Source organism: Mobula hypostoma, chromosome 3 (assembly GCF_963921235.1).
Source record: "Mobula hypostoma chromosome 3, sMobHyp1.1, whole genome shotgun sequence".
NCBI lineage: Eukaryota > Metazoa > Chordata > Chondrichthyes > Myliobatiformes > Myliobatidae > Mobula > Mobula hypostoma.
This window is the reverse complement of record NC_086099.1, coordinates 206,623,508-206,649,492: the sequence shown is the minus strand read 5'-3', so window position 1 is coordinate 206,649,492 and position 25,985 is coordinate 206,623,508. Positions and strand designations below refer to the sequence as shown.

At 43.6% G+C, this 25,985-nt stretch overlaps 1 protein-coding gene across 2 annotated transcripts in view; it reads right to left on the bottom strand.

Moving 5' to 3' along the window:
* The window catches only part of ptprn2 (protein tyrosine phosphatase receptor type N2), a 1,069,199-nt gene that overhangs the window by 683,203 nt on the left and 360,011 nt on the right, over positions 1 to 25,985 (bottom strand). For both annotated transcript variants that reach the window (XM_063044415.1, XM_063044416.1), the window contains exon 4: positions 18,339 to 18,447. In XM_063044415.1, coding sequence (XP_062900485.1) covers positions 18,339 to 18,447 — 109 coding nt within the window. The remainder of the gene's footprint in view (positions 1 to 18,338; positions 18,448 to 25,985) is intronic.

Below are 25,985 nucleotides of genomic sequence, written 5' to 3'. Positions count from 1 at the left end.
TTAAGCCTCCAATTTCCTACCTGATAGCCTCATAATTCCCCTTACTCTAATTAAATGCTTTTCTAACTTGTCTGTTCCTATCTCTCTCCAATGCTATTGTAAAGGAGACAGAATTATGATCACCATCTCCAAAATGCTCTCCCACTGAGAGATTTGACACCTGACCAGGTTCATTTCCCAATACCAAATCAACTACAGCCTCTCCTCTTGTAGGCTTATCTACATATTGTGTCAAGAAACCTTCCTGAACACACCTAATAAACTCCACCCCATCTAAACCCCTCACTCTAGGGAGATGCCAATCTGTATTTGGGAAACTAAAATCTCCCACATGACAACTCTGTTATTATTACACCTTTCTAGGATCTGTTTCTCTATCTGCTCCTCGATATCCCTGTTACTACTGGGCGGCCTATAAAAAACACCCAGTAAAGTTATTGACCGCCTTCCTAACCACCCACAGAGACTCCGTAGACTATCCCTCCATGGCATTCACCTTTTCTGCAGCCGTGACACTATCTCTGATTAACAGTGCCACGTCCCCACCTCTTTTGCCTCCCTCCCTGTCCTTTCTGCAACATCTAAAACCCGGCACTTAAAGTAACCATTTCTGTCACCGAGCCATCCAGGTCTCTGTAATGGCCACCACATCATAGCTCCAAGTACTGATCCGCCACATCATATCTCCAAGTACTGATCCGCCACATCATATCTCCAAGTACTGATCTCAAACCTTCGCTGCCTTAGAGCTAAACACACTCATGGGGAAGGCTTCAGGGGTAAAACCCAAGGGTAAATGGACACTTGATCATGGACAAGTATAGATCTGGTCCTAGGGTTGAGGTTCTGACCTGGAAGAAGGCCAAATTTGAAGAAATGAGAAAGGATCTAAAAAGCGTGGATTGGGACAGGTTGTTCTCTGGCAAAGATATGATTGGTAGGTGGGAAGCCTTCAAAGGAGAAATTTTGAGAGTGCAGAGTTTGTATGTTCCTGTCAGGATTAAAGGCAAAGTGAATAGGAATAAGGAACCTTGGTTCTCAAGGGATATTGCAACTCTGATAAAGAAGAAGAGGGAGTTGTATGACATGTATCGGAAACAGGGAGTAAATAAGGTGCTTGAGAAGTATAAGAAGTGGAAGAAAATACTTAAGAAAGAAATCAGGAGGGCTAAAAGAAGTCATGAGGTTGCCTTGGCAGTCAAAGTTAAGGATAATCCAAAGAGCTTTTACAGGTATATTAAGAGCAAAAGGATTGGAAGGGATAAAATTGGTCCTCTTGAAGATCAGAGTGGTCGGCTATGTGCGGAACCAAAGGAAATGGGGGAGATCTTAAATAGGTTTTTTGCATCTGTATTTACTAAGGAAACTGGCATGAAGTCTGTGGAGTTAAGGGAAACAAGTAGTGAGATCATGGAAACCATACAGATCGAAAAGGAGGAGGTGCTTGCTGTCTTGAGGAAAATTAAAGTGGATAAATCCCCGGGACCTGACAGGGTGTTCCCTCGAACCTTGAAGGAGACTAGTGTTGAAATTGCAGGGGCCCTGGCAGAAATATTTAAAATGTCGCTGTCTACAGGTGAGGTGCCGGAGGATTGGAGAGTGGCTCATGTTGTTCCGTTGTTTAAAAAAGGATCGAAAAGTAACCAGGGAAATTATAGGCTGGTAAGTTTAACGTCGGTAGTAGGTAAGTTATTGGAGGGAGTACTAAGAGACAGAATCTACAAGCATTTGGGTAGACAGGGACTTATTAGGGAGAGTCAACATGGCTTTGTGCGTGGTAGGTCATGTTTGACCAATCTATTGGAGTTTTTCGACGAGGTTACCGGGAAAGTGGATGAAGGGAAGGCAGTGGATATTGTCTACATGGACTTCAGTAAGGCCTTTGACAAGGTCCCGCATGGGAGGTTAGTTAGGAAAATTCAGTCGCTCGGTATACATGGAGAGGTGGTAAATTGGATTAGACATTGGCTCGATGGTAGAAACCAAAGAGTGGTAGTAGAGAATTACTTCTCCGAGTGGAGGCCTGTGACTAGTGGTGTGCCATAGGGATCAGTGCTGGGTCCATTGTTATTTGTCATCTATATCAATGATCTGGATGATAATGTGGTAAGTTGGATCAGCAAATTTGCTGATGATACAAAGATTGGAGGTGTAGTAGACAGTGAGGAAGGTTTTCAGAGCCTGCAGAGGGACTTGGACCAGCTGGAAAAATGGGCTGAAAAGTGGCAGATGAAGGTTAATACTGACAAGTGTGAGTTATTGCACGTTGGAAGGGCAAACCAATGTAGAACATACAGGGTTAATGGTGAGGCACTGAGGAGCGCAGTAGAACAGAGGGATCTGGGAATACAGATACAAAATTCCCTAAAAGTGGCGTCACAGGTAGATAGGGTCGTAAAGAGAGCTTTTGGCACATTGACCTTTATTAATCAAAGTATTGAGTATAACAGCTGGAATGTTATGATGAGGTTGTATAGGGCATTGGTGAGGCCGAATCTGGAGTATTGTGTTCAGTTTTGGTCACCAAATTACAGGAAGGATATTAATAAGGTTGAAAGAGTGCAGAGAAGGTTTACAAGGATGTTGCCAAGACTTGAGAAACTCAGTTACAGAGAATGGTTGAATAGGTTAGGACTTTATTCCCTGGAGCGTAGAAGAATGAGGGGAGATTTGATAGAGGTTTATAAAATTACGATGGGTATAGATAGAGTGAATGCAAGCAGGCTTTTTCAACTGAGGCAAGGGGAGAAAAAAACCAGAGGACATGGGTTAAGGGTGAGGGGGGAAAAGATTAAAGGGAACATTAGGGGTGGCTTCTTCACACAGAGAGTGGTGGGAGTATGGAATGAGCTGCCAGACGAGGTGGTAAATGCGGGTTCTTTTTTAACATTTAAGAATAAATTGGACAGATACATGGATGGGAGGTGTATGGAGGGATATGGTCCGGGTGCAGGTCAGTGGGACGAGGCAGAAAATGGTTCGGCACAGCCAAGAAGGGCCAAAAGGCCTGTTTCTGTGCTATAGTTTCTATGGTTCTATGGTTCTAAAATCTGGAGCTAGAATCCCTAAGGCAGCCCTACATTGAGTTCAATGCTGACTGGCAACTCTTGCAACGCTGCTGGTACCAAACTGTCTCGGTCTCTGCCGTTCCTTTGGGTCCATCAAATGCGTAGAAAGGGGAGCTTGCTGCATGGGCAACAGTTTGCTCTCCATATCGTACTGCCCAAGCTTGCGTATCCAGACAGCTAGGGCACAACATCCACGGTCAACCGTAACCAATGGAGGCCTCAACAACAAGTACATTTATTATCAAAGTATGTATACAGTATACAACCCTGAGAGTCTTCTTTCTACCGGTGGCCAAGAAACAAAGAATCACCATGGAATCCATTCAAAGAAAAACATCAAACACCCAACGCACGAGGAAAAGGACAAATCGCGTAATTAGACAGTCTCGGCATGTTCAGTATGGTCAAGTTCAGATCAATTTAGTGCTGTGTCGTTCATTAACTGCACGCTGCAGAGACAGTCCGTGTCGAAGTGCCCTGATCAAAATCACATAAAATAGCAATAAAAATGTTTTAACCAGAAACACAAATAACGTGAACTGCCGAGTTCTCTAAAAACAAGCCCAATCCACAAACCACGCTGATCAAACCTTGCCCAAGACCCAAGAGTCTTGCAGCTTCCTCTGACAACCGTGACTGAGAGAAAGGAGACCACTCAAACACAGGCAGGTGGCGTTGAACACCTGCTTGCCCACTGCTCTCATCCTTGTTGATTTCAGTCTTGCTTGATGCTTTAATCGGCAAGCGTTAGAGCCGATCATTTATTCATGCTCCACCACTAGGCCACATACTCTGTTCTCACTCTAGCTCTCAACCACGCCAAATTCCCTCAAATGCAGCAAAAGCACCAGATCACTCAGTCAGCCCAAAGACACATTATCAAAATGTAGACGACAGGCTCCAATCGCACACAGCAGTAAAAGTACTTTTTAAAAAAGAAGTAGTTTTGTGAACTGTCTGCAGGACTTTGCTGTCGGTCAACTGCACCATCGTGACCCAATAATATTAAACCTGATTCTGATTCTGATATTAAGCAAACTGAATTACTGCAGACTCAAAGGGCATTAATATTCAAAATCTGAACTCCCCCCCCCCCACCCCCGCCCCTTTCCCAGAGTCCTGTAATTTATTTTCTTTCAGTTCACTTTTGAGGGTACTGACTGATACTGGCTGTAAAGAACGAAGAACGAGCCAGTGACCACATTCAGTTACATGACGTGCAGACTAGGAACTGGAGTAGAGCTATACAGCCTCTCGGCCACTGAGCAAGATCATGGTTGCTCTGTAGCTCTGCACTCCCACCACCTACCTCAACAATCTTACACCCCTTTCTTAGTATAGGACCAGATGGATAAGACCATAAGACATAGGAGAAGAATTAGGCCATCTGGCCCATCAAGTCTGCTCCGCCATTCAATCATGGCTGATCCTTTTTTTCTCCTCCTCAACCCCAGTTCCCAGTCTTCTCTCCGTAACTTTTGATGCCATGTCCAATCAAAAACCTATCAATCTCTGCCTTAAATACACCCAATGACCTGCTCCACAGCTGCCTGTGGCAACAAATTCCACAAATTCACCACCCTTTGGCTAAAGAAATTTCTCCTGCACTTCTGTTTTGAAAGGGGGCCCCTCTATCCTGAGGCTATGCCCTCTTGTCCTAGACTCCCCCACCATGGGAAACATCCTTTCCACATCTATTCTGTCTTCGCCATTCAACATTCAAAAGATTTCAATGAGATCCCCCCTCATCCTCTGGAATTCCAGCAAACTGTTCACAATACTCAAGATGAGGCCTCACCAGTGCCTTATAAAGCCTCAGCATCACTTCCTTGCTCTTGTATTCTAGACCTCTTGAAATGAATGCTAACATGGCATTTGCATTCCTCATCACTCACTCAAGCAGCAAATTAACCTACAGGGCATTCTGCACAAGAACTCCCAAGTCCCTCTCCATCTCAGATTTCTGGATTTTCTCCCCGTTTAGAAAATAGTCCGCACATTTATTTCTACTACCAAAGTGCACGACCATGCATTTTCCAACATTGTATTTTATTTGCCACTTTCTTGCTCATACTCCTAATCTGTCTAATCCTCCTGCATCCTACCTGTTTCCTTAACACTACCTGCCACTCCACCAATCTTTGTATCATCTGAAAACTTGCCAACAAAGCCATCTACTCCATTATCAAAATCATTTACTTACAGCATAAAAAGAAGTGGTCCCAACACCGACCCCTGCAGAACTCCACTAGTTACTGGCAGCCAACCAGAAAAGGATCCTTTTATTGCCACTCGCTGCCTCCTACCAATCAGCCAATGCTCTAACCATGTTAGTAACTTTCCTGTAATACCATGGGCTCTTAAGCAGCCTCATGTGTGGCACCTTGACAAAGGCCTTCTGAAAGTCCAAATACACAACATCTACTGAATCTCCTTTATCTGTCCTGCTTGTAATCTCCTCAAAGAATTGCAATAGGTTCATCAGGCAGGATTTTCCCTGAAAGAAACCATGCTGACTTTGTACTATCTTGTCCTGTGTCACCAAGAATTCCATCACCTCATCCTTAACATCTTTCCAACCACTGAGGTCAGGCTAACTGGTCTATAATTTCCTTTCTGCTGCCTTCCTCCTTTCTTAAAGAGTGAAGTAATGTCTGCAATTTTCCAGTCCTCTGGCACCATGCCAGAGTCCAGTGATTTTTGAAAGACCATTTCTAATGCCACCAAAATCTCTAACGCTACCTCTTTCAGATCCCTAGTGTGCAGTTCATCTAGTCCGGGTGACATATGTACCTTTAGACCTTTCAGCTTTTTGAGCACCTTCTCTCTTGTAATAGTAACTGCACCCACTTCTCTTCCTCCACACACTGCAACATCAGACATACTGCGAGTGTCTTCCACAGTGAAGACTGATGCAAGATGCTCCTTCAGTTCATCAGTCATCTCCTTGTCCCCCGTTATTATTTCTCCTGCCTCATTTTCTGGCGGTCCTATATCCACTCTCATTTCTCTTTTATTTTTGACATACTTGAAAAAGCTTTTACTATCCACTTTGATATTATTTGCTAGCTTGCTTTCATATTTCACCTTTTCCCTCCTAGTGATTATTTTAATTGCTCTCTGTAGGTTTGTAAAAACTTCCCAATCCTCTATCTTCCAACTAATTTTTGCTTTGTTGTGTACTCTTTCTTTTGCTTTAACAATAGTTTTGACTTCCTTCATCAGCCATGGTTGTACTATTTTACCGTTTGAGTATTTCTTCATTTTTTGGAACACGTATGTTCTGCACCTTCCTCATTTTTCCCAGAAACGCACGCCATTGCTGCTCTGCTGACATTCCTGTCAGCAGCTCCTTCCAATTTACTTTGGCCAACTCCTCTCTCATACCACTGTAATTTCCCTTACTCCACTGAAATACTGCTACATCAGACTTTACTTTCTCCCTATCAGATTTCAAGTTGAACACAATCATAGAAACATAGAAAATAGGTGCAGGAGTAGGCCATTCGGCCCTTCGAGCCTGCACCACCATTCAGTATGATCACGGCTGATCATCCAACTCAGAACCCTGTACCAGCCTTCCCTCCATACCCCCGATCCCTTTAGCCACAAGGGCCATATCTAACTCCCTCTTAAATATAGCCAATGAACTGGCCTCAACTGTTTCCTGTGGCAGAGAATTCCACAGATTCACCACTCTCTGTGTGAAGAAGTTTTTCCTAATCTCGGTCCTAAAAGGCTTCCCCTTTATCCTCAAACTGTGACCCCTCGTTCTGGACTTCCCCAACATCGGGAACAATCTTCCTGCATCTAGCCTGTCCAATCCCTTTAGGATTATATACATATCATATTATATATCATATTGTGATCACTGGTTCCTAAGGGGTTTTTTTTTACCTTAAGCTCCCTAATTGCCTCCGGTTCATTACATAACACCCAATCCAGTTTAGCTGATTCCCTAGTAGGCTCAACGACAAACCGCTCTAAAAAGTCATCTCTAACGTATTCAACAAACTCACTCTCTTGAGATCCATTACCAACCTGATTTTCCCAATCGACCTGCATGTTAAAATCTCCCATGACTATCCATTGCCCTTTTGACTTGCCTTTTCTATTTCCTGTTGTAACCTGTGGTCCACCTCCCAGCCACTGTTGGGAGGCTTGTATTTAACTGCCATCAAGGTGCTTTTACCCTTGCAGTTTCTTAACTCAACTCACAAGGATTCAACATTTTCCAATCCGATGTCACATCTTTCTACTGATTTGATGCCATTCTTTACCAGTAGCCACACCCTCTGCCTACCTTCCTATCCCTTTGATATAACATGTAAAGTAAAGTAAAGTAAAGGCATCCGTTAGTCTTGCAAGACCATGGACCTGTGCCTGGAAAGTCTTCACTCTCCAGGGCGCAGGCCTGGGCAAGGTTGTATGGAAGACCAGCAGTTGCCCATGCAAAAGTCTCCCTTCTCCAAGACACCAATGTTGTCCAAGGGAAGGGCATTAGGACCCATACAGCTTGGCGCCAGTGTCGTCGCAGAGCAATGTGTGATTAAGTGCCTTGCTCAAGGACACAACACGTTCCCTCGGCTGGGGCTCGAAGTCACGACCTTCAGGTCGCGAGTCCAATGCCTTAACCACTTGGCCACGTGCCCACACATGTAACTTTAGACATTCAGTTCCCCATTACAACCATCCTTCAGCCACGATTCTGTAATAGTGCAACAAGATCATCCACTTTATTTCTTATACTACGTGCATTTAGATACAACACGTTGAGTACTGTATTTGCTGTCCTTTCTGATTCTGCATCCCTAATGTTTTGATACTCAGCCTGTTGGCTGCAACAAAGTTCAATCACCCGCCTGCCCTTCCTGACAGTCTGACTGCAGGCTATCTTTATTTTTTTTACCATCCGTACTATTGTGAGTCCCTTCACTCCAGTTCCCACCCCCCTGCCAAATTAGTTTAAACCCTCCCCAACAGCTCTAACAAACCTGCCCGCGAGAATATTGGTCCCCCTCGGGTTCAGGTGCAACCCGTCACTTTTGAACAGGTCATACCGCCCCCAGAAGAGACCCTAGTAATCCAAGAACCTGAAGACCTGCCCCCTGCGCCAGCTTCTCAGTCACGCATTTATCTCCCCAGTCATCCTGTTTCTACCCTCACTGGCGTGTGGCACAGGCAGCAATCTGGAAATTACTGCCTGGGAGGTACTGCTTCTCAGCTTTCTGCCTAGCTCTCTAAATTCTCTTTTTAGGAGCTCTTTGCTTTTCCTTCCTATGTCATTGGTACCAATATGTACCAAGACATCTGGCTGCTTCCCCTCCCTCTCCAAAATGAGATAGGAGCAGAATTAGTCAAATTGTTCCTTCGAATATGCTGCCCCATTCCATCATGGCTAATTTATTTTCCCACTCAACTCCATTCTCCTCTCTTATCTCCATAACCTAAGACACCCCTACTAATCAAGAACCTATCAAACTCCACTTTAAATATACCCACAGCACAGCAGTCTGCGGCAAGTTTCCACAGATTCACTGCCCCCTGGCTAAAGAAATTTCTCCTCATCTCTGTTCTAAAGGGTTGTTCTTGTATTCTGAGGCAGTACCCTCTGGTTGTAGGCTTCTCCACTATAGGAAGCTTCCTCTCCACTTTATCTAGGCCTTTCAATGCCCAGAGCCTTCAATGATATTTCCCCTCATCCTTCTAAACTCCAGTGAGTAACAGGTCCAAGGCCATCAAACGCTCCTCGTATGTTAACCCTTTCATTCCCGGGATCATCCTTGTGAACCTCCTCTGGACCTTTGCCAATACTAGCACATCCTTTCTTAGATAAGGGGCCCAAAATGTTCACCACAATTCTAATATATTATCATCTATCTCTGCATTTCTGGTTAAAAAAATATTCGAAGCCTGCTTCCACTGCCCTTTGAGTTTCAAATACTCTTGAACCTCTCAGTGGAAAAGAAAATCACAGCTTAGAATTATTATTTAAACAAATTTATTGGCTCAAGAAGAAACATCACTCCTGGAAACAGAAAAGAAACTGCAATTGCTGAAAAATACTTTTGTGTCTCAGCCTTCAGAAAGATGATAAATGAGAAGTAGCTGACAAGAAATAGGTAGGGACAAGAAATAGGAGGTCTCACATAGAATGGCATAGCTGAATCCAACAGGGGCAGACATGCTTAAATCAGAACCAAAGATGAAATGGCTTCTGATGATTATCTGTCAAACGTGAATGCGAATGGATGAAATTATAATGGAACTAGTTTATATTCCCTCCTTGTTTCCAAAGAAACTTAACATCAAGATTGATTAAGTTCCCCATTTGGGACTTAACTGTTCTTCAATATTTAATGGTATAATTTCTTTCATGTTTATGCCAAACAGCTTTTTGTTTGCAAATCAGAATTTGTTCAAAGCTTTGTACAGAATTTAACTATTTGAGGAACAGTGGAGGTAATGATTGGGAATTACTGCAGAGGTACATGGAATATAGAATAGTACAGAACAGGGACAGACCCTTCAGCCCATAATATCTGTTCTGACAACGATGTCAATTCCTACAAAGCCCATTTGCCTGCACACCGCTCTATACTCATCCACTAACTGCAAATGCCCCTTAAATGTCTCTATTGTATCTGCTTCCAGCACGTCTCCAGGCACCATATACCAGTCATTTGCTATTCAGTATAACAATCTTGCTATGCACATCTCCTGTAAACCTACCCCCTCTCACCTTAAACCTATTCCCTGTAGTATTTGACATTTCCACCCTGAGAAAACAGCCCAAGCTTTCAACCTGGCTTTGCCTTTGATCATTTTACCAACTGCTATCAGGTCTCCCATCAGCCACAGACACTCAGGAGGAAACAACCCAAGTTTGACCAAACTCTCCTTATCGCTAAACAGGAATATTTTGTGGTGTGCCTCTGAAATACTCTCGAGTTTATTATCTTAAAGTGTGTTTGCATTTTACTAGCAAACATTTTGAATTTATAGAATATTTCTAAATTACATTTATTGAACTGGAGAAATGCTTTGACCTAGAGTCATTAAGCACTACAGCACAGAAACAGGCCCTTCAGCCCATCTAGTTTTTTGCTGAACTACTGCTCTTAGTCCCATTGACCTGCACCTAGATCATAGCTCTCCATACCTCTCCTATCCAAACTTCTCTTAAATTTGAACCCAAATCCACCACTTCAAATGGCAGTTCACCCCACACTCTCACCACCCTCTGTGAAGAAGCTCCCCCTATTTCCCCTTCAACATTTCACCTTTTACCCTTAACCCATGACCTCTAGTTCTGTTTACACCCAACCTTAGGGGATAAAACCTACTTCCATTTACCCTATCTATACCATTCATAATTTTAGATAACTCTGTCAAATCTCCCTTTATTCCCCTACAGTGCAGAAAATAAAGTTCTAACCTATTCAACCTATCCCTATAACTCAGGTCCTCAAGAAATTGACATCCTTATCAATTTCCTCTGCACTCTTTCAATCTTATTGTTATCTTTCCTGTAGGTAGGTGACCAGAACTGTACACAACACTTGAAATTAGGCCTCACTAACAACATACTGTATGCAACCTCAACATAACTTCCCAACTCCTGTACTCAATATTTTTCTTTATGAAGGTTAAAGGACCAAACGTTCTCTTTGTGACCCTATCTACCTGTGATGCCACTTTCAAGGAATTATGGACCTGTGTTCCCAAATCCTTCTGTTCTACAGCACTCTTCAGTGCCCAACCATTCCTTGTGTAAAACCTACCCTGGTTGGTCCTCCCAAAGTACAACAGCTCACACATATCTGCATTAAATTCCATTTGCCATTTTCAGCCCATTTTTTCTAGATAGTCCAAATCCAATTGCAGGCTCTTGATGGACTTCCTCGCTGCCTGCTATGCCCCCATTCTTGGTGTCATCTGCAAATTTGGTGCTGCAGTTTACCCAGCCCATCCTATGAGTGTGCAATCCTATAACTATCAATAATTGTTTGTACAGATCTAGTGTGCTTAAGAATGGAAATAGGCCCCTTGTTTACATATTCCTGTCTGCCTTGCAGTATCATTCCCATTTTTTCAACAATAAAAACCTTCTTTATTTTTCCCTCTGCATCCACAGACGCTGCTTGACCCATTGAGATCCTTCAGCAATTTGTTCTCTCCTCCAGCTACCAGCATCTGCAGTCTCTGTGCCTTTATCTGTGCAGTGGGTACTAGAATGGTATCCAGCATTGAAGACAACAAGCAACACACACAAAATGCTGGAGGAACTCAGCAGGCCAGACAGCATCTATGGAAAAGAATTTTGGGCTGAGACCCTTCATCAGGACTGGAGAAAAAAAGATGAGGGGCCAGAGTTAGAAGGTGGGGGGAGGGGAGGAAAAAACACAAGGTGACAGGTGAAACCGGTGGTGGGGGGGTTGAAGTAAAGAGCTGGGAAGTTGATTGGTGAAAGAGATACAATGCTAGAAAAGGGGGAATCTGATAGGAGAGGACACAAGGCCATGGAAGAAAATAAAGGGGGAACCTTAAGACCATTAGACATAGGAGCAGAATTAGGCCATTCAGCCCATTGAGTCTGCTCCGCCATTTCATGATGGCTGATCCCAGATCCCACTCAACCCCATACACCTGCTTTCTCACCACATCCTTTGATGCCCTGACTGATCAGAAAACGATCAACTTCCACCTTAAATATACCCACTGACTTGGCTTCCACTGCAGTCTGTGGCATAGCATCCCACAAAATTACTCCTCTCTGGGCAAAAAAAAATCTCCTTACCTCTGTTTCAAACGGTCACCCCTCAATTTTGAGGCTGTGCCCTCTAGTCCTGGATACCCCCACCATAGGAAATATTCTCTCCACATCCACCCCATCTAGTCCTTTCAACATTCGGTAGGTCTCAATGAGATCCCGCCATCCCAAATTCTTCTAAATTCCAGTGAGTACAGGCCCAAAGCTGCCAAATGCTCCTCATATGTTGACCCCTTCATTCCCTGGAACATCCTTGTGAACCTCCTCTGGACTCTCTCCAATGACAACACATCCTTTCTGAGATATGGGGCCCAAAACTGTTGATGATACATCAAGTGCAGCCTGACCAGTGTCTTATAAAGCCTCAACATCACCTTTTATATTCTATTCCCCTTGAAAGAAATGCCTTCTTTACCACAGATTCAACCTGTAAATTAACCTTCTGGAAGTCTTGACTCCCAAGTCCCTCTGCACCTCTGATGTTTGAACCTTCTCCCCATTTAGATAATGGTCCACACTATTGTTCCTTTTATCAAAATGCATTATTGTACATTTTCCAACACTGTATTCCATCTGCCATTTTTTTTGCCCATTCTTCCAGTTTGTCTAAGTCCTACTGCAATCGCATTGCTTCCTCAGCAAAACCTACCCCTCCACCTATCTTCGTATCATCCGCAAACTTTGCCACAAAGCCATCAATTCCATTATCTAAATCATTTACCAAAAATGTGAAAAGCAGCGGTCCCAATACTGACTCCTGAGGAATACCACTAGTCACCTGCAGCTAACTAGAAAAGGCTGCTTTTATTCCCACTCACAGCCTCCTGCCTGTCAGCCATTCCGCTATCCATACCAGTATCTTTCCTGTAACAGCATAGGATTTTATCTTATTAAACAGCCTCATGTGAAGCAGCTTTATCAAATGCCTTCTGAAAATCCAAGTAAATGACATCCACTGCCTCTCCTTTGTCCACCTGCTTGTTACCTCCTCAAAGAAGTCTAACAGGTTTGTCAGGCAAGAATTCCCTTTACAGAAACCATGCTGACTTTGATTTATTTTATCATTAATCTCCAAGTACCTCAAAATCTCATCCTTAATAATAGACTCCAACACTTTCCCAACCACTGAGGTTAGGCTAACTGGCCTATAATTTCCTTTCCTTTGCCTTCCTCCCTTCTTAAAGAGTGGAGTGACATTCATAATCTTCCAGTCCTCTGGGACCATGCCAGAATCAAGCGATTCTTGAACGATCATGACCAATGCATTTGTTATGTCTTCAGCAACCTCTCTCAGGACTCTGGGATGTAGTCCATTTGGCCCAGGTATCCACCTTAAGACTTTTGAGTTTACCTAGCACTTTTTCCTTTGAAATAGCAATGGCACTCATTTCTGCTCCCTGATATTTATGGACCTCTGGCACACAGCTAGTGTCATCCACAGTGAGGACAGATGCAAAATACCCATTAAGTTCCTCTGCCATTGGTCCACCATTACTACCTCACCAGCATCATTTACCAGTGGTTCAATATCAACTCCCACCCTCCTTTTACTCTTTATATAACTGAAAAAACTATTGGTATGCTGCTTTATTTTATTGGCTAGTCTGCCCTCAAATTTCATTTTTCCCTTCGCATAGCTCTTTTAGTTGCCTTTTATTGGATGTTAAAAGCTTCCCAATCATCCAACCCCACTCATCTTTCCTACCTTGTATGCCCTTTCCTTGGCTTTTATGCAGTCCTTTGTCAGCCACGGTTGCCTACCCCTGCCATTTGAGAACTTCTTCTTCAGTGGGACATATCTATCCTGTGCCTTGCGAACTATTCCTGGAAACCTCAGCCATCTCTGCTCTGCCGTCATCCCCACCAGTATCCTCCTCCAATCCACCTGGGCAAGCTCCTCTCTCATGCCTCTGTAATTCCCTTTATTCCATTGTGATTCAGATACATGTTAGTTATGCTTCCCTCTCTCAAATTGCAGAATGAATTCAATCATATTATGATCACTGCCTCCTAAGTGTTCCTTTATGTTACGCTGCTTAATAAGATCTGGATTATTACACAACATCCAATCTAAGATAAGTTTTCCCCGAGTAGGCTCAAGCACACTGTGCTCTAAAAAGCCATCTCGTAGGCATTCAACAAATTCCCTCTCTTGCAATCTGACACCAACCTGATTTTCCCAATCCCCTTGCATATTGAAGTCCCCCATTATAATTGTGTCATTACACTTATAACATACCCTTTCCAGCTCCCTTTGCAACCTCAGCGCCACATCTTAGTTACTATTTGGAGGCCTACATATGATTCCCATTATGGTTTTTTTTTACACTTGCAATTTTTTAACTCCCCCCCACAAAGATTCAACATTCCTTAACCCCATATCACCTCTTTTTAAAGATGTAATTCCATTTTATATGCCTTTACCTTGGCTTTTATGCAGTCCTTAACTTCCTTTGTCAGACAGGGTTGTCTACCCCTGCCATTTGAGAACTTCTTCCTCTGTGGGACATAGCTCTGTGGGAGGAGCACCAGAGGGAGGTGATGGGCAGGCAAGGAGATAAGGAGAGAGAGAGAAATGGGAATGGGGAATGGTGAAGGAGTGGGGGGGTGGGGGGCATTACCGGAAGTTCGAGAAATTAATGTTCATGCCATCAGGTTGAAGGCTACCCATAGGGAATATAAGGTGTTGCTCCTCCAATCTGATTGTGGCCTCATTGCAACAGTAGAGGAGGCAATGGACTGCCATCTTGGAACGGGAATGGGAAGTGGAATTAAAATGGGTGGCCACTGGGAGACCCCACTTTCTCTAATGGACTCAGCGTTGTCGCTTGGCAAAGCGGTCTCTCAATCTCTGTCGGGTCTGACTGATGAACGAGACCACATCGGGAGCACTGGATACAGTAGATGACCCACTTCCATTCCCAATTCTGATGAACGATCACCTACTGTTGCTCTCTCCACAGACGCTGCCCGATGTGCCGAGTATTTCCAGCATTTTCTGTTTTAATTCCAGCCTGAGGGACCTTTACCCAAACTCAATGCTTCTCTATTTCTGCATGCACCATAAGTTTATCCAGCGATTCTTTAACATGACACCGCTTTGAACGCCATCTGTAAACCCATACAATCATCGAATCATTCATGCATCTCAGAACCAGAATCGAGTTTATTGTCACTGACGTGTTGTGCAATTTGCTGTTTTGTGGCAGTAGTACTGTCCAATACATAAAAAAAACACTACAAGTTTGCAATAAGATTAATAAACACATAAGGAAGTGGTGCAAAATAGTGAGATAGTCTTCATGAGTTCATTCACCATTCAGAGATCTGATGGCGGAAGAGAAGAAGCTGTTCCCAAAACATCCGAAAATGCTTTATCTGTTCCCCACCTTTTCAATCCATCACCACCTCCAAAAAGTATGATTACATTTCTTAAACTTAACTTGCCTTTACACAGATTTGCGGAAAATATTTTATCTCATGTTCAGTGTAGGCAGGCTAGTTGCACTGTTAATGCAATCAAACATATTCAGAATGTGTAGGCAGAAGGTTCAGCGAGAAAGGAGTAATGAGGGAGGGAATAGAATTAATATCCACTTGGTGAATTTCAGCGTTAATGAAGAAATGTATATGCTTTCATTCTTGGAACTCTTTCTCTATCAATATCTACACTCAGTGGCCACTTTATTAGGTACCCCCACCTGTACCTAATAATGTGGCCACTTAAGTATGTTCATGGTCTTCTGCTGCTGCAGCCCCTCACTTCAAGGTTTGCCATGTTGTGCATTTACAGATGTTCTTCTGCACAGCCCTGTTGCAACACATAGTTATTTGAGTTACTGTCAACTTCCTGTCAGCTTGAACCAGTCTGGCAATTCTTCTCTGACCTCCCTCTTTAAAAAGGCATTTTCCCCACAGAACTGCCACTCACTGGATTTTTTTTTGTTTCTCGCACCATCCTCTGTAAATTCCAGAGAACGTTGTGCGTGAAAATCCCAGGAGATCAGCAGTTTCTGAGATACTCAAACCAGTCCATCTGCAACAACAATCATTCCACAGTCAAAGTCACTCAACATAGAAACATAGAAAATAGGTGCAGGAGTAGGCCATTCGGCCCTTCGAGCCTGCACCGCTATTCGGTACGATCATGGCTGATCATCCAACTCAGAACCCTGTGCCAGCCTTCCCTCCATACCCCCTGATCCCTTTAGCCACAAGGGCCATATCTAACTCCCTCTTAAATATAGCCAATGAACTGGCCTCAACTGTTTCCTGTGGCAGAGAATTCCACAGATTCACCACTCTCCGTGTGAAGAAGTTTTTCCTAATCTCGGTCCTAAAAGGTTTCCCCTTTATCCTCAAACTGTGACCCCTCGTTCTGGACTTCCCCAACATCGGGAACAATCTTCCTGCATCTGGCCTGTCCAATCCCTTTAGGATTTTATACGTTTCAATAAGATCCCCCCTCAATCTTCTAAATTCCAACGAGTATAAGCCTAGTCGATCCAGTCTTTCTTCATATGAAAGTCCTGCCATCCCAGGAATCAATCTGGTGAACCTTCTTTGTACTCCCTCTATGGCAAGGATGTCTTTCCTCAGATTAGGGGACCAAAACTGCACACAATACTCCAGGTGTGGTCTCACCAAGGCCTTGTACAACTGCAGTAGTACCTCCCTGCTCCTGTACTCGAATCCTCTCGCTATAAATGCCAGCATACCATTCGCCTTTTTCACCGCCTGCTGTACCTGCATGCCCACTTTCAATGACTGGTGTATAATGACACCCAGGTCTCGTTGCACCTCCCCTTTTCCTAATCGGCCACCATTCAGATAATAATCTGTTTTCCTGTTTTTGCCACCAAAGTGGATAACCTCACATTTATCCACATTAAATTGCATCTGCCATGAATTTGCCCACTCACCTAATCTATCCAAGTCACCCTGCTTCCTCTTAGCATCCTCCTCACAGCTAACAGTGCCGTCCAGCTTCATGTCATCTGCAAACTTGGAGATGCTGCATTTAATTCCCTCATCTAAGTCATTAATATATATTGTAAACAACTGGGGTCCCAGCACTGAGCCTTGCGGTACCCCACTAGTCACTGCCTGCCATTCTGAAAAGGTCCCGTTTATTCCCACTCTTTGCTTCCTGTCTGCCAACCAATTCTCTATCCACATCAATACTTTACCCCCAATACCATGTGCTTTAAGTTTGCACACTAATCTCCTGTGTGGGACCTTGTCAAATCCAAATATACCACATCCACTGGTTCTCCCCTGTCCACTCTACTAGTTACATCCTCAAAAAATTCTATGAGATTCATCAGACATGATTTTCCTTTCACAAATCCATGCTGACTTTGTCCGATGATTTCACCACTTTCCAAATGTGCTGTTATCACATCTTTGATAACTGACTCTAGCATTTTCCCCACCACCGTAACCGGTCTATAATTTCCCGGTTTCTCTCTCCCTCCTTTTTTAAAAAGTGGGGTTACATTAGCCACCCTCCAATCCTCAGGAACTAGTCCAGAATCTAAAGAGTTTTGAAAAATTATCACCGATGCATCCAATATTTCTTGGGCTACTTCCTTAAGCACTCTGGGATGTAGACTATCTGGCCCTGGGAATTTATCTGCCTTTAATCCCTTCAATTTACCTAACACCACCTCCCTACTAACATGTATTTCCCTCAGTTCCTCCATCACGCTGGACCCTCTGTCCCCTACTATTTCCGGAAGATTATTTATGTCCTCCTTAGTGAAGACAGAACCAGAGTAGTTATTCAATTGGTCTGCCATGTCCTTGCTCCCCATAATCAATTCACCTGTTTCTGTCTGTAGGGGACCTACATTTGTCTTAACCAATCTTTTTTCTTTTCACATATCTATAAAAGCTTTTACAGTCAGTTTTAATGTTCCCTGCCAGTTTTCTCTCATTATCTTTTTTCCCCTTCCTAATTAAGCCCTTTGTCCTCCTCTGCTGGACTTTGAATTTCTCCCAGTCCTCAGGTGAGCCACTTTTTCTGGCTAATTTGTATGCTTCTACTTTGGAATTGATACTATCCCTAATTTCCCTTGTCAGTCACGGGTGCACTACCTTCCTTGATTTATTCTTTTGCCAAACTGGAATGAACAATTGTTGTTCATTCACTTGGATCGCATTTCTTGCCCATTCTGATATTTGGTCTGTACAACTGAACCTCTTGACCATGTCTGCATGCTTTTATGCACTGAGTTGCTGCCACGTGATTGGCTGATTAGATATTTGCATTAATGAGCAGGTGAACCTAATAAATGAGTGTATATGGTACCCCCCTCCGCCCAAATTGGTTGCACCTTCCCAGAAATGTCCCTGCTTGTGCTGACTGGTCTAAATGAAACTCCGCACTCAGATTGTTATAGTTATTTACTACCAACTGGTTTGGAACTCATGGGAGGCCCTGCAGCGGACAGGCTTTCAGCAATACCACAGCAATCCAGCACTTCAAATCTCACCTCAAGCTATCTGGAGAACCAGCTTCGGGATGCAGCTGACGGGTCGGGTGGAGATTGGAAAGTTCTTTAGCAATTACCTGCTGTGTAGCTTCATCATGCCACATTAGACCTGTCAGGAATAAAGAGCAGAAATGAATTGAAAATATAATCAGCCTGCCCCTTTTCTACCAGCGTTGAACATTACTCTCCTAATTTTAGGTTTGTTTCTGAAAATTAGGCTGAGCTTTTTTAAGTTTTAATGAAATGATTAGCTTTATTTACCACGTAAACATTGAAATATACAGAGAAATAAGGTCGTTTTGCATCAACGGCCAACAAAATCCAAGGGTGGTGCTGGGGGCAGCCCGTAAGTGTCACTACGCTTCTGGCGCTAACGCAGAATGTCCGTAACACCCTAACCTTAACCATACCTCTTTGGAATGTGGGAGGAAACCAGAGCACCTGGAGGAAACCCACATGCCACAGGGAGAAAGTACCTCCTCTTTACAGATAGTGGCCAGAATCGAACTCCAATTGGTGATCGCTCACATTGTAAAGTGATTGCGCTAACCACTATGCTGCCTTGCCAGCCACCAGAATTTTGACTGTGTCCCTCTCAGCCTCGTCTATCCATGTACCTGCCTACTAAATATTTTGAGCATAACATTAACACAGGCTTGCAGGAATACACACAAAACACTGGAGGAACTCAGTAGGTCGGGCAGCATCTATAGAGGGAATAAACAGTCGATGTTTTGACCTGAAACCCTTTGTCACCTAGGTCCTGATGAAAGATATCAGGCTGAAATGTCAACTATTAATTTTCTGCCTAGAAACTGCCTGATCTGCTGAGTTCTTCCAGCATTTTATGTGTGTTGCTAAAGATTTCTAGCATCTGCTGAATATCTTGTTCCTAGGCTGAAAGGGATATGTGCCAAACACAGTTTATATGGGGAGTCTGTTCAATATGGACAAGTTGGGTCGAAAGGCCTGTTCTCTGGTGTAGAGCTATGATTCTATCCAATATATAGTTTATTTAACTACTTAAATACTATTCAACTACATTTAAACATCTGACCATCGGACAGGAACATGGGCAAGGTCTTTGGCCACCTAAGCTAACCAAAGGCCCTCTAGATGGTCTCGGGCAGCAACTTCAATTCTGTTAGTCACTGTGCCTCGAAAGGCCCACAGCAGCTACCCTACCAAGACTTCTGCAGGCGGCTTGGCCACCACTGTTAAGTGTCATAACAAGGCGAGTGGCAGCAATGAAGAGGAAGGATGAACACAAGGTGTGAAAATGAGGTGTGAATGGAGGCATGGACATGAGACACAAGCTGGGTTCAGCAGCAGCGGGCCCATTGACTGTGTGAAGGGGGAGATCTGCTTACCAGACGGCGGGGGGGGGGGGATGTCAGGTGTCGCTGAGGCAGACCTGTGCCATCATAGGAACTGACACATAGCTTATTCTATCCTAACTGTGAGGAAGATCCCTCCCTATCCTTGAGGATGTTGCAGTCTGTGACGGCAAACATCACTCACTGGTGGTTATCAGTTCACTCTGATTCTCACCCCAATGACCAAGATTCTGGCAGGATGCAGCTACCTGGTTATTAACATCAGGGGACTTGACCCAATGGTTCACTGTAACCATCTTGTATAATAAGATCAACACTGAAGGGCAATGTGCCCTATTTCTGCTCTTGATTGTCATGATTTTATAGATTCATAGTTTATGGAATTATAGATTCACAGCATGGAAACATGCCTTCAGCCCAACATTACAGGCCGAAGAAGACACTTTTTCTATTCTAATCCTATTTGCCTGCCTGTGGCCCAACTCCCTCTAAAATTTTGCTATCCATCAACCAGTCCAGATGTCTTTTAAATGTGTTCTATACCAGCAACATCAGCACCGGACTCTGGAGCGAAGGTTCCCGAGTTCGAATCCAATCGGGCCGCTCTCGGGCACGCTTTCCGTCCGCGCCGGTTGAGTGTCGAGCTCGCAACTCGGCCTCGTAAAAAAAAAACTGTGCTGTGAGAAGGACGTGGGGGACCACCCGCAGAATCTTTCCTCCAAGACAGCCACTTGAAGAAAAAGTGGTCGCCGAGGCGCTGAGGTGAGGCGAGAAAAAACCTACTATAGGTACTGTATACTGGGCTCAGGGTGGAGGTGAGTGGGGGTGTGAGAGAACTGCTCTACCCAGGCGGCACGGTAGTGTAGTGGTTAGCACAATGCTTTACAGTACCGGTGACCTAGGTTCAATTCCTGCCACTGTCTACGAGGAGTTTGCACGTTCTCCCCCTGACCAAGTGGGTTTCCTCCAGGTTCTCTAGTTTCCTTCCACAGTCTAAGGACATTCCAACTGGTAAGTTAATTGGTCATCGTAAATTGTCCCGTGATTAAGCTAGGGTTAAATTGGAGTTGCTGGCAACACAGTTTGAAGGTCCAGAAGGGCCTATTCAATGCTGTATTGCAATAAGTAAATAAAGTGACAAATATTTCATAGTCATGGTCATAGTCATACTTTATTGATCCTGAGGGAAATTGGGTTTCGTTACAGTTGCACCAACCAAGAATAGAGTATAAATATAGCAATATAAAACCATAAACAATTAAATAATAATATGTAAATTATACCAGGAAATAAGTCCAGGACCAGCCTATTGGCTCAGGGTGTCTGACCCTCCAAGGGAGGAGTTGTAAAGCTTGATGGCCACAGGCAGGAATGACTTCCTATGACGCTCTGTGTTGCATCTCGGTGGAATGAGTCTCGGGCTGAATGTACTCCTGTGCCCACCCAGTACATTATGTAGTGGATGGGAGACATTGTCCAAGATGGCATGCAACTTGGACAGCATCCTCTTTTCAGACACCACCGTGAGAGAGTCCAGTTCCATCCCCACAACATCACTGGCCTTACGAATGAGTTTGTTGATTCTGTTGGTGTCTGCTACCCTCAGCCTGCTGCCCCAGCACACAACAGCAAACATGATAGCACTGGCTACCACAGACTCGTAGAACATCCTCAGCATCGTCCGGCAGATGTTAAAGGACCTCAGTCTCCTCAGGAAATAGAGACGGCTCTGACCTGGCTCTGATCTGATTTGGAATAATTAGTAAAAGATCATAAAAATCTGGACTTTCAGATACTTCGCTGAATAGATGTCAGGGTATCTATTAAGATGATGGATGAGCTTTCATTTTGTTTCCCAGTATTTCTCAACAGATTTATTAAGGTAACCTATTTTTTACAGTAACAGTGAAATTGCCTGCATTCGTGGCGCATACACTGTACGGCTTCCGAACCACACAGAATTAACCTGAAAACTGGCCATGACTCCAGCATGCTGTACTGATTTGCAGCCCTTTCCCAGTGTACTCTCCAGGATCAGTGCATCAGGAAAAACTTTTTACTGGGCACTGATCAGTAGGTCTCACAGCAAAATATGTTGTGAAAGTTTGAGTTAAATTTCTGAGTTTCAAAGTTCAATGGATCTTAAAAGTACAAAATATTCTTCTGTGGTACATTTTTGACAACTTTCTTAATTATGTTATGTTCCAAACCTTAACTTTGTGTGAATACTTCAACTATATTTGAGTTTTTACAGAATTTTAAATATTGGTTACATTTTTAACTTCATTTTCTGGTCTTTCCAAACTCTTCAACATGTTTGGCTGCTCAGCTTACCAGAAGCCATCCCTGTCACAGGACACTAGAGACCTCTTTGGACCGACAGGATGCCATGTAGGGTTGCTAAATGTCCCGTATTTGCCGGGACATCCCATATATTGGGCTAAATTGGCTTGTCGCATACGGGACCACCCTTGCCCCGTATTTCCCCCGCTAAGGTAGAGCGTTCCTATGAAACCGTTCATAAGCCAAAATGGCGTAAAGCGAAGAAGCAATTACCATTAATTTATGTGGGAAAAAGTTTTGAGCGCTTCCAGACCCAAAAAATAACCTACCAAATCATACCAAATAACACATAAAACCTAAAATAACACTAACATATAGTAAAAGCAGGCATGCTACGATAAATACACAGCTTATATAAGGTAGAAATAATGTATGTACAGTGTATCAGAATCGGGAAGATTAAGCCAAAACCGATTTGTAGATAAAAATCGGCACGTACACGCATGTGCACGTCACGTATGCGCACACAGGTGCCCGCGCAAGGCTTCATGGTCATGGTAGTCTTTCTTGGGGTAAACACAAGTGTCCTGTATTTGACTGCTACTTAAGTCCCTTATTTGGCAGTGAGAAAGTTGGCAACCCTAATGAAATGTCCAGAGGAAGTTTACTAGAATGATCCCAGGAATGAAAGGGTTAACATACCAGGAGCGTTTGATGGCTCTGGGCCTTTCCTCCCTGGAATTTAGAAGAACAAGGGGTGATCTTTTTGAAACCTACCAAATATTGAAAGGCGTAGATAGAGTGGACGTGGAGAGGATGCTTCTAATCGTGGGAGAGTGTCGGACCAGAGGGCCAGACTCTGAGTAGAAGGTTGCCGCTTAGAGGAGGAATTTCTTTAGCCAGGGGATGGTGAATCTGTGGAATTCATTGCTACAGACAGTTGTAGAAGTCAAGTCATTGGGTATTTTTAAAGCATAAGTTAACCCTTTAATTAGTGTGTCAAAGGATATGGGGAGAAGGCAGGAGAATGGGGTTGAGAGGGAAATTAAATCAGCCATGATCAAATGATCGATGAGCTGAGTAGACTAATTCTGCTCCTGTCTTTTATAGTCTTATGTCATGCTCCTAACCTTAGTTTTATGTGTATGCTTCAACTATATTTGCACTTTTGCAAAATTTTGAAACATTAGTTAAAAATTCAACTTCATTTTCTGGTCTTTCTGAACTCTTCAGTGTGATTGGCTGCTCAGCTTGTTTAAACCATCGCTGTTAAAGGACAAAGGCGCCTCTCTGGATCAACAGCAGGCCACGTTGAAGGAGGGAATCCAACTCTAGAGACCTTAGAGCTCAGCTGAATCTCCATTGACGACAAAAACAAGGCCAATCTATGCACTTTGTGTTTTCATGTTAAAATCTCATAAGTCTTGTCAAGACCCACATTTTTTTAAGCAAAGACACTCTTCAGGCTTACAACTTAACAAGCACAGACAAATTTGGTTAAAATTTTAAATTATAAGAAAATCTGTGGTACACAACGCTGCCTCCCAGCGTTGTATTTTAGAAATCCCAGATCGGAAAGTAATTTCCAAGTATTCACTGAGTACAAAAGACCTGTGACGCCATGGGGGTTCAGATAAAGACCACTGGCAATGAAATATAGGAAATACTCCCACTGCTGGCTGTGCCACTGCAGTCGAGCATGCAAGGAAGGATCATTGCTCAAATTGACAGAGTCCCTTCAAGATATGAGCGCAGGAAATTATGATGGTTTTGGATACCTCTTTGCCATTTTGTATGTCATCTTATACCGGGAATAAAGAGGAGAATGGGATTGATGTGATTGCCAGTCGAAACTCACTGGGACGAATGGATGCTTTCTATGTCATAAAGAGATATAAGAATTAGACACATGAGATTCTGCAGCATTGGAAATCCAGAGGAAAACTCACAAGTTGCTGGAGGAAGTCAGCAGTTTGGGCAACATCAATGGAGAGGAATAAATAGTTGACGTTTCAGGCTGAGCCCCTTCATCAGGACGAGAAAAGAAGGGGAAAGAAGCCAGAATAAGAAAAGGAAGGAGAAGGGGATATTTTGGCTTCCTTTCCAGTCCAGATGAGGGGTCTTGGTTCAAAAGATCAACTCCTTATTTCCCTCCGTAGATGTGTGGGTTCCATAAGAAATATAAATAACATGAGAAGACACAGGATCAATATGGAAACTGAGTCACTGTATTACCCTCTCTTTCCAATGAATTACATCAGAGAAGGCTATTCTACCTCTCAAAGCAATCGCATCAATTCCACTCCTCACCCATTTATTTCAATTACCTGTTCTCTCTCCATCAACTCCACCCCGAACATCTGAGTACACACCTAGACCAGGAGCAAATCTCAGGCAATTAATCTACCATACAGCAGTGCTTTGCCATGTGGGAGGACGAACAGGAAGAACGTAGAAGCGTGTCAGCATTGAAGGTCAGGATCAAACCTACGTCGCCGGAACAGTGAGGCAGTAATGTTAACTATGGCGCCAATGCTCTGTTCCATTCACTGTTTGAAAAAAAAACGATGTGGTATTATTTTATTTACTGAGATACAGTGTGGAATAGGCCCTTCTAGCTGTGCCGTCCTGCAACTCCCAATTTAACCTCAGTTTAATAGAACATAGAACATAGAATAGTACAGCACATTACAGGCCCTTTGGCCCACAATGTTGTGCCGATCCTCAAACCCTGCCTCCCATATAACCCCCCACCTTAAATTCCTCCATATACCTGTCCCATAGTCTCTTAAATTTCACTAGTGTATCTGCCTCCACCACTGACTCAGGCAGTGCATTCCACGCACCAACCACTCTCTGAGTAAAAAACCTTCCTCTAATATCCCTCTTGAACTTCCCACCCCTTACCTTAAAGCCATGTCCTCTTGTATTGAGCAGTGGTGCCCTGGGGAAGAGGCACTGGCTATCCACTCTATCTATTCCTCTTATTATCTTGTACACCTCTATCATGTCTGCTCTCATCCTCCTTCTCTCCAAAGAGTAAAGCCCTAGCTCCCTTAATCTCTGATCTTAACTCTCTAAACCAGGCAGCATCCTGGTAAATCTCCTCTGTACCCTTTCCAATGCTTCCACATCCTTCCTATAGTGAGGCAACCAGAACTGGACACAGTACTCCAAGTGTGGCCTAACCAAAGTTTTATAGAGCTGCATCATTACCTCGCGACTCTTAAACTCTATCCCTCGACTTATGAAAGCTAACACCCCATAAGCTTTCTTAACTGCCCTATCTACCTGTGAGGCAACTTTCAGTATCTGTCCTGTATCTCTAAATTAATCAAAGGACAATTTACAATAATCAATTAACCTACCAAATGGTATGTCTTCAGACTATGGAAGGAAACCACACGGTCACGGCCTTACAGGCAGCGGTGGGAATTGAGTCTTATATAGGTACATGGAGCTTGGAAAAATAGAGGGCTATGCAGTAGGGAAATTCTAGGCAGAGTAGGTTCCTTGGTTGGCACAACATTGTCACAGGGATAAGGGACTCCATTAGAAGGACATTAATTGCTAGTTTAATTAGTTCATCGCAACACTGTGGGCTTGTCCCTGTGCTGTACAGTTTTAGTTCTATGTATTTCAGTAGTGAGTGAAATTATGGAAGTAAATGCTGGTTTTGCATTTCCTTGGCAGGTAGCAAACGAAGAACCAATTCACAGTAGTGCAGCTGTGAGCATGTTGTTTTACAGCGCCAGCAACGGTGGTTTGATTCCCGCCACTATCTGTAAGGAATTGGTACGTTCTTCCCTTGACCACTTGCGTTTTCTCTGGATGCCAAAGTTCCTTCCCACGTTCCAAAGACTTATGGGTTAGTAGGTTAATTGGTCACATGGGATGCAATTGGGCAGCGTGGCCTCATTGGGCTGGAAGGGCCTGTACTGTGCTGTATCTCTAAATTAATGTTTTAGAAACTCGTGCCGAACCTGATGGTGTCCTGAACTCTAAAGGGGGGGGGAGAAGAAGATGG